The 16,384-nt window shown below is 55.2% G+C and overlaps 1 protein-coding gene across 1 annotated transcript; it reads right to left on the bottom strand.

Annotated features, from left to right (window-relative positions):
- Positions 1-3,867: 3,867 nt before the first annotated feature.
- On the bottom strand, positions 3,868-16,295 carry CHGA (chromogranin A). The gene is made up of 8 exons (XM_007987644.3): positions 16,031-16,295; positions 15,194-15,240; positions 12,729-12,822; positions 11,809-11,877; positions 9,690-9,788; positions 7,466-7,912; positions 6,307-6,794; positions 3,868-4,363 (listed from the first exon to the last, which is right to left on the bottom strand). Exons 1-8 carry the CDS (start codon positions 16,074-16,076, stop codon positions 4,280-4,282), a joined length of 1,374 nt encoding a protein of 457 aa, XP_007985835.2. The 5' UTR covers positions 16,077-16,295; the 3' UTR covers positions 3,868-4,279.
- Between the last annotated feature and the right edge of the window lie 89 nt (positions 16,296-16,384).

Genomic DNA, 16,384 nt, shown 5'->3' with positions numbered 1-16,384 from the left:
TGTCAATGAAGGAGAAAGCCACCGGGGAAGAACATTCCTCTCTGTACCCAGGGGACTGCCAAATGTGCTTTATAGAAGGCTGGAAGACCGACCCAAGTAGGAAGCTTCACACGTGAGCCCACTGAGCAAAGCTGCCAGATGGCCACTGCAAGACCAAGGGAGCTGGCCTGTCCTTTGTCCTTCTAGCCTGGAAGACCGGTTCTTGACTCTTGGGCACTCACATTGGCCACTGGCCGCAACCACTGAATGGCTTCACTGATGTCCCTGGGATCTGTATCTGCCCTCTCTTCTATTCCCTAGAAACTCTGGCCGGGCATAGCGGCTCACGCCTCTAATCCTAGCAGTTAGGGTGGCCGAGGCAGGTGGATCACGAGGTCAAGAAATTGAGACCATCCTGGCCAACATGGTGAAACCCCATCTTTACTAAAAATACAGAAATTAGCTGGGCGTGGTGATGGGCATCTGTAGTCCCAGCTCCTCAGGAGGCTGAGGCAGGAGAATCGCTTGAACTTGGGAGGCGGAGGTTGCGGTGAGCCGAGATTGCACCACTGCACTCCAGCCTGGCAAAAGAATGAGACTCCTTCTCAAAAAAAAAAAAAAAAAAAAAAAAAAAAAAAAAAAAAAAAAAAAAACCTGATAGTTCACCCGGTGGGATCCCCGGCAGCTCCTCCTGCTTCCTGAGCTGTGGCTCATGGGCCATTGGATTCAGAGACCTTGAGCTGGGTGCCGGCTGCCCTAAAGGAGCACGACCCCTCCAGCCTGGTGATTGGGAGGTAGAGAAGTGCAGCCATCCTTGACAAAGGCCCAGCCTCCACCGCCTCAGGCCAGCCTGACCGCACCCCGATGCCACAGTCATCTGCCCCGCCCGGGCATAAGCTCGACTCAGCTGATACAAGCAAGGCTTTCCCATGGGTCCTCCCCTTTTGAGAAAGGGTCTGTGCTCTGTCCCTTCTCTCTGCACAGCCCTTGTCAGTGTGGTTTGGAGTGAGTGAGCCTCCCACACTGCTCAGGGCAGAGCTGGTGAGCATGACGTCATGGCCTCCTGCCAACTGGGGTCTTTTTCCTTCTGATTCTCACCAGCAGGAGCACCCAGACCCCCCTTTTTCAGAAATGATTGCATTTTCCCTTCAAGAGTCATCTGTGACCTGGCAGTGTGGAGGGACTGTCCCCTCCCACAGCCTGGCCGACCCCCTTCCTCCGGGGCTGTGTGGACTCACCTCTCGGAAGCTCACTCTGAAAAGCCAGTCACAGGGATTTCACCAGGATGCTGCTGTTCGTGCTGACACCTGTGCTTTGTGAGAAATGCTGTTTGCTTCAAGCTGTTCACAAGCAGCTTCACCAGAACCCCAAGCTAGTTCGCATGTAATTTGTGTACGTACATATGCATACTATACGTGACCATGTACGAGATACAGACGCCATGGCTTCTGTTCATTGGCTCATTTGTCTGGTCGCATGTTCACTCCACGAGGTTTGACACTGCAGGTGGCTTTGGGATGGGTGGTTTCAGGGACAAGGTGTTCTGTGATCTCTGTATTTGCTAACTAACTAGTCTTGTTTGGATTTCCTTCCTTCCTTCCTTCCTTCCTTCCTTCCTTCCTTCCTTCCTTCCTTCCTTCCTTCCTTCCTTCCTTCCTTCCTTTCTTTCTTTCTTTCTTTCTTTCTTTCTTTCTTTCTTTCTTTCTTTCTTTCTTTCTTTCTTTCTTTCTTTCTTTCTTTCTTTCTTTCTTTCTTTCTTTCTTTCTTCTTCTTTCTTTCTTTTCTTTCTTTCTTTCTTTCTTTCTTTTCTTTCTTTCTTTCTTTCTTTCTTTCTTCTTTCTTTCTTTCTTCTTCTTTCTTAGATGGAGTCTCTGTCACCCAGGCTGGAGAGTGCAGTGGTGTGATCTCAGCTCACTGCAACCTCCACCCTCTGACTTCAAGCAATTCTCCCGCCTCGGCCTCCTGAATAGCTGGGATTACAGGTGCCTGCCACCACTGCGCCTGGCTAAGTTTTGTATTTTTAGTAGAGATGGGGTTTCACCATGTTGGCCAGGCTGGTCTTGAACTCCTGACTTCGTGATCCACCCGCCTCGGCCTCCCAAAGTGCTGGGATTACAGGCATGAGCCACCACGCCCGGCTCTTGTTTTGATTTCTAACAGTCTAGTGGAGTACAGTTAATGTGTTTATTTCTGTAACTGTTGGGGTGGAGTGTAAACCTACCTTTTGGAAACGTGAAATAAACAATAGAGCCAGCCGTTCGGAGGGTGTCCTTCTGTGCTTTGCAGGGGGCAGGGGGTGGCAGTGCACATCAGCCGCCACGAGCAGCCCATCCTCATCGGAGAAACCCAGACTTGCCAAGACCCCTCAAACGACTCAACACCATCGCAGTGGTTTTCTGGGCCATGCTGTGTGGGCTCACAATCCTCACGGTCATCTGGTAAGGAGATAGTAAGTATTGTCTCCATTTTATAGATGAGGAAACTGAGGCCCTGAGAGGGCCAGGAGCACCTGTCCAAAGACTCCTGCTAGTCAATGGCTGGGCTGGGGAGTTCAACTCCAGTCTTAGGTCCAAATCTGGGTTCCCACCATGGAACCTTGCCTGCTCAGACTCACCAGGCAGAGCTTCAGGGACTTGGTTCCCAAATCCCAACTGGCCTCTGGACTTGGCTCTGCCTGGGCCCCTGGAGGGTGGCAGCGATGCCTCTGAGCCTCACCCACCCACAATGCCCATGCCTTTCCCGTTCCTACCTGGAAGACACCACGTGGGCAGCCTTCGAAGGCCGAGGCCCCTCCCTGCACCCTCTCCACCACTGCCTGGGATCATCACCCTCCCCAGCTTGCTTGTGTTTGAACTGCAAAGGCCAAGGACGTCAGCCCCAGAACTGCCACCTGGACAGGTGAAGTGACTGGCCAAGGCCAACCAGCCAGTCCAGCAGAGCCTGGCTCGAACCCAACCTCCTCCTCCTTTTGGCCTGCAAGGTGCGCCCTCCAGCGTGGGCGTGTGCTCCTCCTGCTTGAGTGCACTTTTGTCCCTGTGGGTTGCTTTGGCTGTTGAAGGATGCAGCTGTCCCCGCTGGGCAGTGAGCTTCTTAAAGCCAGGACTTGTCGCAGCCATGCTCAGGCCTACCAGGCCCAGAGCAGCCATGCATAAATGTTTGATGAGTGACTGAATGATGGGCCCTGATCTTCAGCCAGCACACACAGGTCCTGACTGAGTAATCCTCACAGTCCCCATGTTTCAGTGTTCTCAGCATCATCCCTGCCTGTGACTTGGGTGAGTCATTTCACCTTCTCTGCCTCAGTTTCCTCATTCACAAAACTGGGACTAAGAGCAGCCTGTGTGCCAGTGAAGCGTTACATACACGAGATCTTCAGATGCCCCACATTCCTATGCACATAACGCCCCACTTTCCTAACAATCAGTGGTTGTGCCAAGCGGGCCCTGCAGCTCAGAGACTCGAGTCTGATGCCTGTGGCCTGCAACAGGCACTAGGCTGGGCTGTCAGGGCCTCCACCCAGCACCACAGGTGATCAGACAGCAGGGGACCATCAGGGAGGGGTGACCTGGGCTCAGGAGCAGAGCCCGTGTCCCCACCTGGCCCTGCCTGTGCATGGCCCAGTTCAGATGTGACTGGGGATGGGAAGAGGCAGGAACCCGGACACCCTCGGCAAGTGTGCTTTAATCCCTACAAACACTCTGAGGCAGGCCAGCATTCCTATTTTACAGGTGAGGAAACTGAGGCTCAGAGTTAACAAAGTCATTTGCTCAAGATCCCACAGCCAGAAAGTGGCCCAGAAAGGAGTCCCCTAGGCAGACTGAACCTCCCTTTGTCCCTTTGCCCAAATCCAGTGCATACCACTCCACTCTAAGTTGAGAGGGGAAAAAATTCAGAGGGAAGAGCCCAGAACAGATTTATTTTTCTTTAGATAAATCTCATACAGATTATGTTACAGTCAGGAGTTCTCAGCTTTCACCAAAAGGTCAGAAGTTATTGCAGTTGTGTCCAATGGATAGGATGGAGGAAGGGAAACTTCTAGAAAGCTGCCTGTGTTCAGAGAAGGAGTCGTCAATGTTTAAAGTTGTGAGGCTGCCCTGCAGAGGATGTTCCAGGGCAGGGAGGAGTTGAGTAGGAGACAAGGTGCGTGGGGCGGGGGGCGACAGAGTGGCCTGGGCTTGGGCAGGCTGGAGGCTACCTCCCTACCGGAAGCAGCGTCCGGGCTGTCTGGCCAGGACTTGCCAAGGGGACAGCAGAGCCAGGACCACAAGGTGTCCTGGGGCCAGCCCTGCCAGCCGATGTCTCAGCCCCGCCGCAGTGCCTGCAGCTGGTGGGCCACTTTCTCCAGCTCCGCCTCGATGGCCGACAGGCTCTCCAGCTCCTGGTCCTAGGAGAGACACTGGAGGTCACTCGGGCCAGCCTGGCCAGTGGTACGGAAGGCACATGAAGTCAGAAAGGCACTGGGTTAGCTCTGTGGCCCTGGACAGGTGGCTTCGTCTCTCTGAGCCTCAGGGGCCTCATCGGTCATGGAGACAGTGATACGAGCCTGCTGCTCTCGGGATTATTATGGACAAGAAGGTGGCTGATGTCGGGGACCCTGTTCCCACACTGTGCTTGGTGGCCTCTTATCCAGGTGCCACTTCCTCTCAAATGGTTCTGGACAAGTGGGAGTCTGTTCTTTCAGGGCACATGGAAAACAAAGCTTACAGTGTCCCGAAGAGCCCCCTTCCCTCAGCCTGGCCCATGGGTGCCAGGACCTAGGGTGAGGCCAGCCCGGGGCTTCCAGGTCTGTCTTCTGCAGCCTTCCCACCTGGGGGGAATGGGGGGCCTGAGGCAGGGCTGCATGCTGGCGGAGCTACCCCATGTCGGCCTGCCTAGGGCTGGGCTTTGATCCCTGGTCCTGATTGTGAGAGGATCCCGAGCTCTGGCTGCCCAAGTTCAGGGAAGCAGGACCCCTCCTCTGAGCCCTGTTCTATGCCCCAGTCTCCAGAAGTTTCCAGGCCTCAGAACTTGGACACCTACAGAGCATACCCTCAAGACTCAGAGCAGGAGCGCAGGGAAGGCTGCCTCCTTTGACCTGGGAGGGGTCATTTGCTGCCAAGGGCATCCTGGTCCATGGACCCCAACATTGATCACTGCAGGCCATGGAAATAGACCCTGCAGCCGCTTCGTCTTGAAGCAGGCCCTGGGGCAGGTATTCTGTGAGGCTGGAGTTTCTATGAAGACCCTTGGGCTGTGTCGAGGAGGCCCCCACCCCATCCTGTCCACATGCCTCAGGGGTCCCATTTCTCTGCCCTGTTGTCTGGAGCTCCCGGTGCTTGCGGAGAAAGGAAACTGGTGGCACCTCTGGGCCCCCATTCTCTCCAGCTTTGTCCTCAGTCCCTCACCCTGGGCTCCCAGGCACAGGGGCAGATGCCCTCTCCTGCTCCAGCTGCCAACGTGGAGCCTTCTTCCTCTCAGACTGCCAGGCCCAGAGAAGGGGTCGGGGACCCAAAGAAGGGGCCGCACCCTCTTCTAGGTGAGCAGAGAAGAGCCTTGGGGTCGGGGCCATGGACGGGTGTCAGCCTTCCCACAGAGCCCTGGTTCCCACCTGGACACTAAGACTTGAACCAGGTATCCCAGCCGCCTACCTGCCAGGGACGCCAGCTCCCACCCTGCTCCTGCGGGCTGTGTCCCCACGCCCCATTCATCTTCTCCAGGGTCGCTGGTTTTCAAACCCTTGTGTGTTCCAATCACGGTAATGAGGTGGGCAGGGGAGACTCCTTACCCCTACTTCATAAATGGGGGAACCCAAGAGGCTCAGAGGAGGGGAGTGACCTGCCCGAGTCCATGCAGCCAGGAGGAGGCAGAGCCCAGGTCTTCCGGCTCACATCGTGTGGCTCCCACCTGATCCCCACAGGCAAGAGGTCCCCGGCCCTACCCCTGCCCTGCCCCGTTACCCTCATGGGCCAGATGCAGGGCCTGAGCCTGGGAGGAGGCTGTGCCTGGGGGCCAGGAAGGGACATGGCCAGACCCACCGCGTGGTTTTTCCAGGGCACAACCTGCAAGGCTCCCTACCGCCTTCGGGACAAAGTCCCCACTCGGCGCCTCCCCTGTTGCCACAGGCTGATCTGAGCTCCTCCCACCTCCCAGCCAGCTTTGCTGGATGCCCCCTGGGAGCCAAGGCATTCTCCTGCCCTGAGAGCCCCCGGTCTGAGCATCTCTCCATCCCCAGACTCCAGGGGGCCGTGTCCCCTCAGTGGGGTAGGAGCAGTGTGTCTGGGTGTGGCTGCCCCTGCTGGACCCACTCTCTGCGGCCCAGCACCGAGCTGGCTCCCGCCCCATACCAACCTCTGGTCTGCGGTTGGCACTGCCTTCCTCCTCTTTCTTCTCCTCAGGGTAGCCTCGAACCTGGAGGGGCAGGCCTGCCTCAACGCTGTCCTCCTGGGAGGATGGCCTCCAGCCTTGTCGCAGCTGTGGCCCAGGGCCCCTGAAGCCGTAGGCCCGGGCCCGGAAGGAGAGCTTCATGGAGCGGTCCGGGTTGTCCTCCTCCTCCTCCTGCCCCTCCAGCCGCTTCTCAGCCGTCAGTTCCTTGGCCAGCTGGTCCATCTTGCTCCAGCGTTTGGAGTCCTCCCACTCCTTGGAGAGCCGCTCCTCTTCCTGCTCCAGCTCCCCGCTCTTCCCACCCCGGAAGAGGCCTTGCGGGGCCCCCGCCATCTCCTCCTCCTCTTTCTGCTGGGAGTACTCCTGCTCTCCCTTCCCTTCGGGGACCTGAGCCTCCTCAGCCCCAGGCTTCCCGGCTCCATCCACAGCCAGAGCCTCTGACCGACCTGGAGCAGCTGGTGGGCAAGAGCAGAAGAATGGGTGGGGGGACCACCATTTTCCCAGTCTCTGCCACTCCCCGGGGGCCTCTGCTGTGGCCACTTTTAGGGCCACAGACCTTGGCTCGTAGGGCCCAACCCAGCCTCTCCACAGTGATGACACTTAGCGGGAGAAACCTTCTTGATGCCAGGCTTTGCAAGACCCTCTCAGCTCAGAGTGGTGGGTTAGCTGGAGCCTGCCTCTTCCCCTCATCCTCACCCCAGAAGCCCGACAGCTGGAGAGTGAGGAAAGACCTGCAGGGGGAGCCAGGGCCTCTCCTAAACCCTAGTGGACGCTGACACTGTTCCCAGATCAGCCTGTGCCCTCCTGCCATGGTCTCTGTTCCCAAAGCCAGCCCATCCATCACCCACCCCTAGCTTCCAGGGTTGGTGGGGGCAGGCTATGTGGAATAGTAGGAAATGCATGGTTTTGGAGTCAGAGAAATCTGGGGTAGAACCTCAGCTTTTACTACAAAATCTTGGGCAAGTTACTTAACCTCTCTGAACCTCATTTGTCCAAGTGGGAAATGGAGCTAATACCTACCTTTCAGGGTTGTTATGAAGGTGGAATGAGGTTATGGAGAAGGCTCCCCTCCCACCCATCCCCCTCTCCCAGATGCATTGGTTGAGGTCTCCGCCATCATACGTACTCTCGCCTTTCTGGATCTCCTTGTAGCCAAAGCTCGGGTGGGGCTTCAGCGCTGCAGTGGGGCCTTCTTCCTCAGGGACAGCCTCCTCTCCAGCCTCAGCCTCCTCCTCCTCCTCCTCTTCTCTCTTTGCCTGCCACCCTGGCTCTGCACTCAGGCCCTTCTCTCTGTCTACCAGACCCTGAGAGAGGCCCTCACTGTCCCCCTCGGCCTGTGGGGCTGTGTATTTCTGGCCGGGGAGGCTGGCTGGAGGGTGGGTGTTGGTGGCCTCCTCCTCCTCCTCCTCTTCCTCCCCGGGGGCCTGATTGTTCCCCTCAGTCTTGGACTCCTGCCTGGGCTCCGGGAGGGCCTGGGGCCTGGCTCCGTCTGTGGCTTCACCACTTTTCTCTGCCTCCTTGGAATCCTCTCTTTTCTCCATAGCATCGTTGGAGGACGGCTCTTCCATCGCCTCTGCAGACACAGCACAGCCAAGTCAGGCCCTGAGGACCGGACCACGTGTGGGGCCTCCCCACAGGCTAATTTCAGATCATATTCATTATGTTTCTTGGCTTCCAGCGAGCCCAGCCCAGACAACGATTAGGGTTACCCCTCTGTCCATGTCCAGGCTTGATCTGAGCACAGCTGGATTTGTTTCTTTCTTTTTAATCCTGACTTTTAAAACAGGTTATTATCGGTGGCTCAAGCCTGTAATCCCAGCACTTTGGGAGGCCGAGACGGGCGGATCACGAGGTCAGGAGATCAAGACCATCCTGGCTAACACGGTGAAACCCCGTCTCTACTAAAAAATACAAAAATCTAGCCGGGCGAGGTGGCGGGCGCCTGTAGTCCCAGCTACTCGGGAGTCTTGAGGCAGGAGAATGGCGTGAACCCGGGAGGCGGAGCTTGCAGTGAGCTGAGATCCGGCCACTGCACTCCAGCCTGGGCGACAGAGTGAAACTCCGCCTCAAAAAAAAAAAAAAAAAAAAAAAAAAAAAAAAAAAAAAAAAAAAAAAAAAAAAAAACAGGTTATTATTCAAAGAACAAAAAACAAAAATCCAGACCTTAAGAATTAATCCAGGAGATAAAGCCTGAACTGAAAATTAATATGTCAGCTGTGTGTTCTTGGGCAAGTTGCTTAACCTCTCTGTGTAAGAGGCACCATGTCTGCAACTTCATTCTCCCCTCCATGTGGGGCTTCTCTGTCTTCAGCGTCCTGTGAAAGGGCTCAATTCTGCAAAATTTTAGGGTTTTGTTAAAAGGCATTTTATCGTGGCTGCCTTAAAGACAGCCTTTGAATAAGTAAAAATTCCTCCCGTCATTAGAATAATGACCACTGAACAAAGTGCTGTCAAGTACATTCCACCATCTGAGCTTCACCAGGACTCTGGTGAAAGGTGCTCCCATGCCTATTTCACAGAAACCCAAAATGATCTGCAGAAAGGTAAGATGACCTGTCCATCTCACGCATTTTGCAGGCAGCAGAGCTGAGCCTGGAACCCAAGCCTCCAAATGCCAAGTTCAGGATCTCTTTGCACTGACACATGGCGGCCTGCCTCATTAAAGCTTCAGCCAATGTGAGGGCACCTGGGCCTCACTTGAGGGCTTTCCCTCTCAGCCCCAGACGGGAGACACCGGGATACACCTCCTGAACACCGGCCTTACCGGCCCATCTTCTACATGGAGAGCAGAGGCGCCACGGGGCCGGTTTGTGGCTCTCCCGAGGCAGGGAGGATGGTTCAGAGTGTCACACTGACCTAAGCCATGACCTCTTGGACTCCTAGAAGCTCTTTGGTTTCAAGAAAGATGATATGGGTTCATTTCACATTTCACACCTAGTCTGTCTGTGATCCTCCTGCATCCTGGCTATTCTGAGGCCCCACCGCTTCCCAGGAGGACAGGCACTGGGGGCGGGGGCTCTGCTCCAGCCACTGAGTAGACCCAGAGTTGAAGTTGTCCACCTGCCATGCCAGAGACCTCCTGCCCTAGAGTGTCAGCCTCTGTTCTGGGCAAACGGGACCGAGCGAGGGCTTTGGTGTGAGGCAGGCCCAGATTGAAACCCCTGGTCATGCCACTCACCTTGGGCAAGGGACTTAGTCTGTCTGGGCAGCACTTTTCCCACTTGTATCGAGAGGGAAATAAGGGATTATGGGTGGGGCTCCCAACTCATTGGACCCCTGGGTCCATCATAGCCACTGTTCCCATTGCCACCCTCCCTTCCCCACCTCTGGCCAGACTGGCTGGGACAGACCTTTCAACTCGGCCTGGCTGCTCTGGTTCTCAAGAACCTCTGAGAGTTCGTCTCCAAAACCGCTGTGTTTCTTCTGCTGATGTGCCCTCTCCTTGGCACCTGGTATGAGAAAAAGAGGGAAAAGTCCCATTGGTTCCAGCCCTGGCATATTCATCTATAAGAGTGAAGGCCTCCATTTCCGCATCTGTAAACTGGGTACATCATGTTCAGGGCCTGCCCAATGAGACACTGATGGGGCGGTGAAGGCTTGGCGTCCCTCCTGTCTCTCAGCTGGGCCCTCAGGCAGCCACCCTGCCTCGCCAGATTCAGCTTCTCCCCGGGAGGCCAGAGCAAGTGTGCTGTGGCCTCACACAGCCAGAAAGGCTCAGATGGAGCATGGGGCCCAGGGGCAGGAGTTGGGGGTGGGGAACCCCTCAGGACCTGGCCGGTAGCTCTAGGAACCCTGCAGCAGGCAGTAATGGTGGCAGCTCTTGATTCAGGCAAGCCCTGCTACCCTTGGACGCTGTGAGTCCAGGCCCCAGGAGAAGGCCAAGCCCTGTGCCCACATCTGAGCCCAGGGTTGGCGCCTGCTGCCGTGACCCAGAGACCCCTCTCCCCACGCCGCTGCTGCCTCCTCTGACTGTCCCCACACCTGTGCCTAATTCCTGATGTTGGCCCCTCAGCTAGCCCAGCTCTGCAGCTGGGCTCATTTCTTCCCCAACAATGGGCTTTCCGTGGCAGCTGTGGGCCAGGGACCATGCCCAGCCCTGGCCTCAGGCAATATGGGTTCCAGTTCCCTTCTGGCTATTTCCTAGCTCCTTGGGCAACTTGGGCTCTCCAAGAGTTGGGTGCTTATCTAGAAAACAGGGTTGCTGTGTGGTAAATGCTAAGACAGAGGCACACAGAAGATGTTACTGGAGCCCAAGAGGGAGTGGATGGATAGATGGATGGACAGAAATACATCCAGGACTCTGTGAACGGAAAACAGTCATATATACATATATTGGATGCTGCTTATACTGGATACACATGTGTATGTGAATACAGATGTTTCAGGACACATTCTCCTATAATAGTCTCTGTTGACAATCTATTTAATTATTTAAATGTAATCAGTTAGTCATTCAATATTTAATTTTAAAGTTATCATATTATAATAAAATATTTAATGCTTAATTAAAAAAAAAAAACACTAGTCCAAGGTCACTGATGCTGACATAAACATCCAGGTAGTAATAGTCCCAGCTGCGCCAGCACACCCTGCCCCCTCCAACAACAATAGGAGATGGGTGCTTGCCACCCAGGCTGGCTCGTGAGTGGGAGGAAGAACAGTGTGTTAGCTTGGAAAAGGCCATAGGAATCCTATTGCTGTGGCTGTGTTTACACGCCTCCTCCCCAGAGCCCTCTCTGTTCTCACACATGGCCTGGTCTGCCCCAGAGGCCTCAGAGTGGGGCCCATCCTGGAGCCAGAGCAGCCTTCATACTCCCACCCTACCCCAGACACAAGCCCAGCCCTGAAAAACACTCTTGCTTCGTTGGGAAGCAGATGCTGGATTCATGCTATCATGCCCTGTTCTCAGGGAGAGACACACCACCACCAGTGGTCCTGCCCTGGTGGAAATTGCCACTTCCCACAGGGAGTCAGCTGGGGCAGGTGCAGGGCCGAACTCAGGCTTCCCGGTTTGCGAGGGTAGGGCTGTGCTTTGCGTCAAGCCTGGAAGGAGCTGGGGGGCTGGGCACAGAGGCTAACTGTGGGATGATGACAGCTTCACCCTCCACCCCAGTATCCTGTCCAGGCTTGGCTTGAATGTCATCATCAGCGATGAACGGCTCACTACTGCATAAAGTTACTTCCTAAAATGACTGAACTGCAGAGGCCATGGGTTCTAGGGAAGCTGCATTTGGCATGTCTCTATTCACTATGTGACCTTGGACAAGTCACTCAACCTCTCTGGGCCTTGATTTCTTTAACAATACCAATAACAGATTGAGCCAGGTGGCACGGCGGATCCTGCTTTTCCGCTTTATAATTGAAAGGAAATGACAGTCCCAGAGAGGAACTTGCTGAACCTTCCACCACATTTTCTGACTCTCAGTTACTGGAATTTACCCAGAGTCATGTGCAGTGGCTGGAAAATACCTTGGAGAGCGAGGTCTTGGAGCTCCTTCAGTAAATTCTGATGTCTCAGAATGGAAAGGATCCGTTCATCTGCAATGAAGAAGAGTCGTCACGGGTGGTTTCCAGAGAACGGCCGAGAAAGAGATTACCATCAATATTTTCAGCTGAGCACAAGGAATTTACTCTGGAAACTCAAAACTAGGGTGGCGGCAGCAAGACTGGGTCTTGAGATAACACTTTTGAAATTACCTCCTTTCCAAGGTGTGTGTCAGTTTCCTACTACATCAGAGAAGTCAGCCACTGCCCCAGCACCCAGACCTTAGCCAAGGGGTGGCAGCCCCTGAGGATGAGTGGGGGTCTCTTTAAATACAATAGGTTCCCATCTCCATGCCTGCGCTCACACTGTCTACCACACCTGGACAACCTTGTCTTCATTTTTCCACCCGTCGGTTTCCAATGTTTCTTTTAAAGCCCAACCCAAATGCTGCTGGCTCTATCCAGCAGTTAGTAAAAACTTGACTGGTTGCCTGGAAAGATTTTGTCCTTCTCATGTCCACCCATAACATTCCTTTATTCATCACACATCTAGAGGGTGTCTTCAGGAGCCAGAGGCTGTTCTAGGCACTGGGATACAGTACACAAAATCTTTGTCCATAGGGAGCTCACAGTCTGGGGCTTGCTGTTCCAGCCCTGGTTTCATTTTGCCTGGAGTTCTAGTTAATTATGTTCATATGCATCCCCTCTGCCAGTCTGTAAGCACCTGGGCTACAACCCCTCCAACTGTCTATACACCTCAGACCCCAGTGCAGTGCCTGGACATGACGGGCACTCAGTCAGTGACTGTTGAGTTAAATCATTAATTCCACCAAAAGCCACACACCCATGTCCTAGCCTCCCAGCCCAGCAGGCAGCAGCCCTCACCCCTAGCTTCCAGTTCATACCTCCTCGGAGTGTCTCGAAACACTCCTGGCTGACAGGCATGGGGCTGGGCTTGGAAAGTGTGTCGGAGATGACCTCAACGATGCATTTCATCACCTGGGAACAGAGTGCGGGGGCAGGTTGGGGTTGGTTTGATCATGGGGCTCAGTCCCTGGAGGCTCTAAGGTGAATTTCTAGTGAGGACGGAGGGTATTTGCTTTTGTCTTTGGGAGTCCATGATCCCTGGCTCGGGTACACAGCTCTGCTTTCTTAGCCAGACAGTGATAGCAATGATAATAGAAAACCCTTATACAGTGCTTACCACGTGTCAGGCACTCCAACCACATGGCCAGCAGGTTCCCCTCTAAGGTGGATCATGGTGAGAATGGGTTGTAGGGAATGGTACCTGGTACCTTCTCATCCCCAAGTGCTATTTCTCTAAACATGAGAAAGCTGCTTGTGGGCACTAAAAGGATGTCTTACAAAAGTGCTCTTACGAAAGTGCTCTGATCGTGAAGATGTCCAAAGGTCAGTTCCTCCAGGAAGTCCTTCTGGACTGCCCAGAGGAGACAAAGACCTTCCCTGTCTCTACCTTGTTTGGAAATAGGATGTAGGTTACTGTCTGCCAACACCCATGGTGTTGTCACATGCGAGGAGTCACAGCTTCATATTCTCACTCCATGTTCACCATGGGATGGATGAATCCCCTGGCGGCATGTGAGCAAACATTGACTACACCTGGGAGCACGTCCCAGGTCGACCACAGCCACACCTCTGAAAGTCCTATCCTGTGCCCGCAAAGGTGCTGTGGATAATTAGGCACCTGATAAATGAGTGATCTTTGATGATGGTGCCCACTGTAATGTGGTATCCTAGTTGTGTGATCTTGGACAAGTGACTTAACCTCTCTGAGCCTCAGTGTCCTCATTTGTAAAACAGGAGTGAGAATACCTTCCCAACTGCTCTCCCAGGGTAATGAGGTACAGATGGAAAAACACTCTCTTAAGCATGGAGTGTCAGCATGCCCAGGGAGGGGTTCACAACTCCAGCCCTGCTTCCACAGCCGAGAGCTGAGTAGAGAGCAGGAGGTGTCAGACAGGCATCAGGCAACACCGGCGCGGAGTGAGCGGGTGGGAGGCTGTGTCTACGGGATGCCAAGGCAACCGGTCCAAGGATCCAAGATGGCAAACTGGCAAGTGCTCTATAATGTGTGTAGTCACAACAACATTATATGGAATCTTCAGGTCTTAACCAGCTGTTCTGGTGCCCCTGACCACAGACTGCTGGGTATAATATGGTGACCAGAGTGTCTCCCATAAGGGATCTGGCAAGGAGAGCCCAGCAGCCTGTACCCTGTATCTCCCTGCAACCCCGGACTTTGTACTGGGAATATCAGATAACCATCTGTTCGTGAGGGCATTTTCTGGGAGGCAGGAATTGGGTAAAGGGTCTGGAGAGGGATGGGGAGATCAGCAAGGCAGCTGTAGGAATAACAGTGCCTATTTACTAAGGACCTACTATGTGCTAGGCAATTCACATCCATGATTCCTACTCTTTACACCTCCCCTCAAGGAAAAGGAGAAAAAGGCAGAGCTCAGAGAAATTAAGGAATTTTCCCAAGGTCACACAGCTAGAATGAGTGGTAGAGGTTTAAGTTCTGTCTTATCTGCAACTAAAACCTAGGAAATATAATTGAACAGAGGTTGGAATCCCTTGGACGGTTTCGATTTTAACTGTGGTGTCTACTGGAAGAAAATAGTTTCTGGGAAGGTGGGGAGTAGAAATTTCTCTGACCCTCAAGTGAAGATTCGGCTGAGCACTAAAGCCTGGAAAAAACAGCCCCAGCTCAGCCATGAATGAATTCCAAGTACACACCCAGCGTGGCGTGTCTCTTGCTGCTAGAGAAACCCCTACCAGTGTCTCCTAAGGCCCTTTCCTGGGTGACCTCCATGACTAGCCCCTATGGCGGGACCGTGGGTGCAGGAGCCATGATCAAGATGTTTTCATTGTGTTCCTTTGGGAGAGCCAGGGCTGGAGAGCCTGCTGGGTGTGGGTAGTTGCTGGCAGAGCCTTTCAGGGGGAAAGAAAGAGTAAAGGGGGAGGCGAGAGCCAGGCAGGCAAAGGCCATTTTTACAGGTCTGTGGACAACCACAACTAGAGAGAAGCCACCCCCACCAGCCCCTGGTGGGCCTACTGGATTCAGAGTGTTCAAGACAGCCTGAGGTCAGGCACCTCGGCCCAGTAGGTAAGATGCAGGCCTCTTCTGCTGCACATGCAGCTCAGAGGAAGCTGGGGAAGTCCCCACAGCAGGACAGCAGGGAAAGCAAGCAATCTTTGATATCTTCTTTTGCAAGCTGTCCCCACAGGCTCAGCAGCCGCAGTGCTGGCTCTTGGCTTTATGCCGAACTTACTCCTGCAGCTGCCCAAGAACTGGCTGCGAAGTGTCCACTGGAGCCTCCTACCCCTCATCCCCAGCACCCCTTCTTACCTCGGTGTCCCCTTTATTCATAGGGCTGTTCACAGGGAGGGCAGTGACTGGGAAGAAGAAGAGAGTGCTGGGGTCACTCCTCTGCTCCAAGTGGAGCCCAGTCCTTCCCGACTGGGCTCACTGGGGCCGGTCCACCCAATGCCACCCCTCAAAACTGCTCCCACCAAAAAGAGAGGCTGGGGCTGATTTTGTTTCCTTTCCCTGGTTGCTGCCCACAGTGGGGTGGTCCCCAGAGGCTGCACGGAGAGGTCCTCCCCCTCCCCCTTGGGAAACTCCTGCTCTGGAGCTGGTGTGCTCTGGAGCAGGGAGCGCTATCAAAACAAGGCCAAGGGCTGCACAGTGGGACTGGGGTGGGAGACACATGAGGGGAAGGGAGAGACCCCAGAGGCGGAGGGGAAGAGATGGAGGAGGGGGATTGTGAGGGATGATATGGAGAAGTAGAAGTCAAGGGCAGAAAGGAGGGGAGAGTGAGATGAAAGGGGAAGAGGGGTGGAGGGGTGCGAGCAGCCATCCTCCCACCTCCCCGAATGACCTTGGCCGGCCACCGCGCAACCGGCACTGGCCCTGATGTAGCCGAGGCGCCAAGCCCAGACAAGGGGTGGGCACAAGGGGGCCTTGCCCCGCGGGATTGGGAGTCAGGCCCAAGTGTCCTGTGGGTCCCGGGCAGAGGCCACACTGCAGGGTCGGGCGGGAGGCGGCGGCGCTGTCCGCGGTGCTGAAAACTCGCCGCGCCCGAAGGGAGATGTGGAGGGGCGCTGGGCGCTGCGCGGTGCCCGGACCTCAAGGTGGGCAGAGGAGCCCGGGACCCTCTCCCGCGAGCCCCTCGCTCTCGCTCACCTTGCCCGGCGCAGAGCAGAAGCGCCAGGACAGCGGCGGAGCGCATGGCGGACCCGGGCGCCGAGCAGCTGGCGGTGTGGGGCCGGGCACCTAGGCACCGGGCGAGGGGCGGCTGGACTGGCGGCCGGGGTCGGGCTGCGGTGGCACCGGCGCGGGGCTGGGGGCGCAGTGCCTTGGCGTGCTTCCGTCTGTCGGTCGATCCTCCCGCAAGCTCCCTGCACGGGGCTCGAGTACTGCAGTGGGAAGAGCAGCAGCAGCAGCAGCGCCCGCGCGCCCCGCTTATATACCCCGACCCCGGAAATGACGTCAGCGGTGCCGCCCCCTGCCCCTTTCCCCACCCCCTGGGGGTCCAGT

This window comes from Chlorocebus sabaeus, chromosome 24 (assembly GCF_047675955.1).
Source record: "Chlorocebus sabaeus isolate Y175 chromosome 24, mChlSab1.0.hap1, whole genome shotgun sequence".
Taxonomy (NCBI): domain Eukaryota; kingdom Metazoa; phylum Chordata; class Mammalia; order Primates; family Cercopithecidae; genus Chlorocebus; species Chlorocebus sabaeus.
The sequence above is the reverse complement of the archived record's forward strand: the minus strand, read 5'-3'. Positions and strand labels throughout refer to the sequence as shown.

What these genes read in the sequence shown, in the direction of transcription:
- CHGA (XM_007987644.3), bottom strand. Translation starts at nt 16,076, where the DNA reads ATGCGCTCCGCCGCTGTCCTGGCGCTTCTGCTCTGCGCCGGGCAAG. An exon ending in TGAATAAAGGGGACACCGAG is followed by an intron (nt 12,823 to 15,193) that starts GTAAGAAGGGGT and finishes CTCTGTTCCCAG; the next exon opens with GTGATGAAATGCATCGTTGA. An exon ending in TTTCGAGACACTCCGAGGAG is followed by an intron (nt 11,878 to 12,728) that starts GTATGAACTGGA and finishes TCTTCATTGCAG; the next exon opens with ATGAACGGATCCTTTCCATT.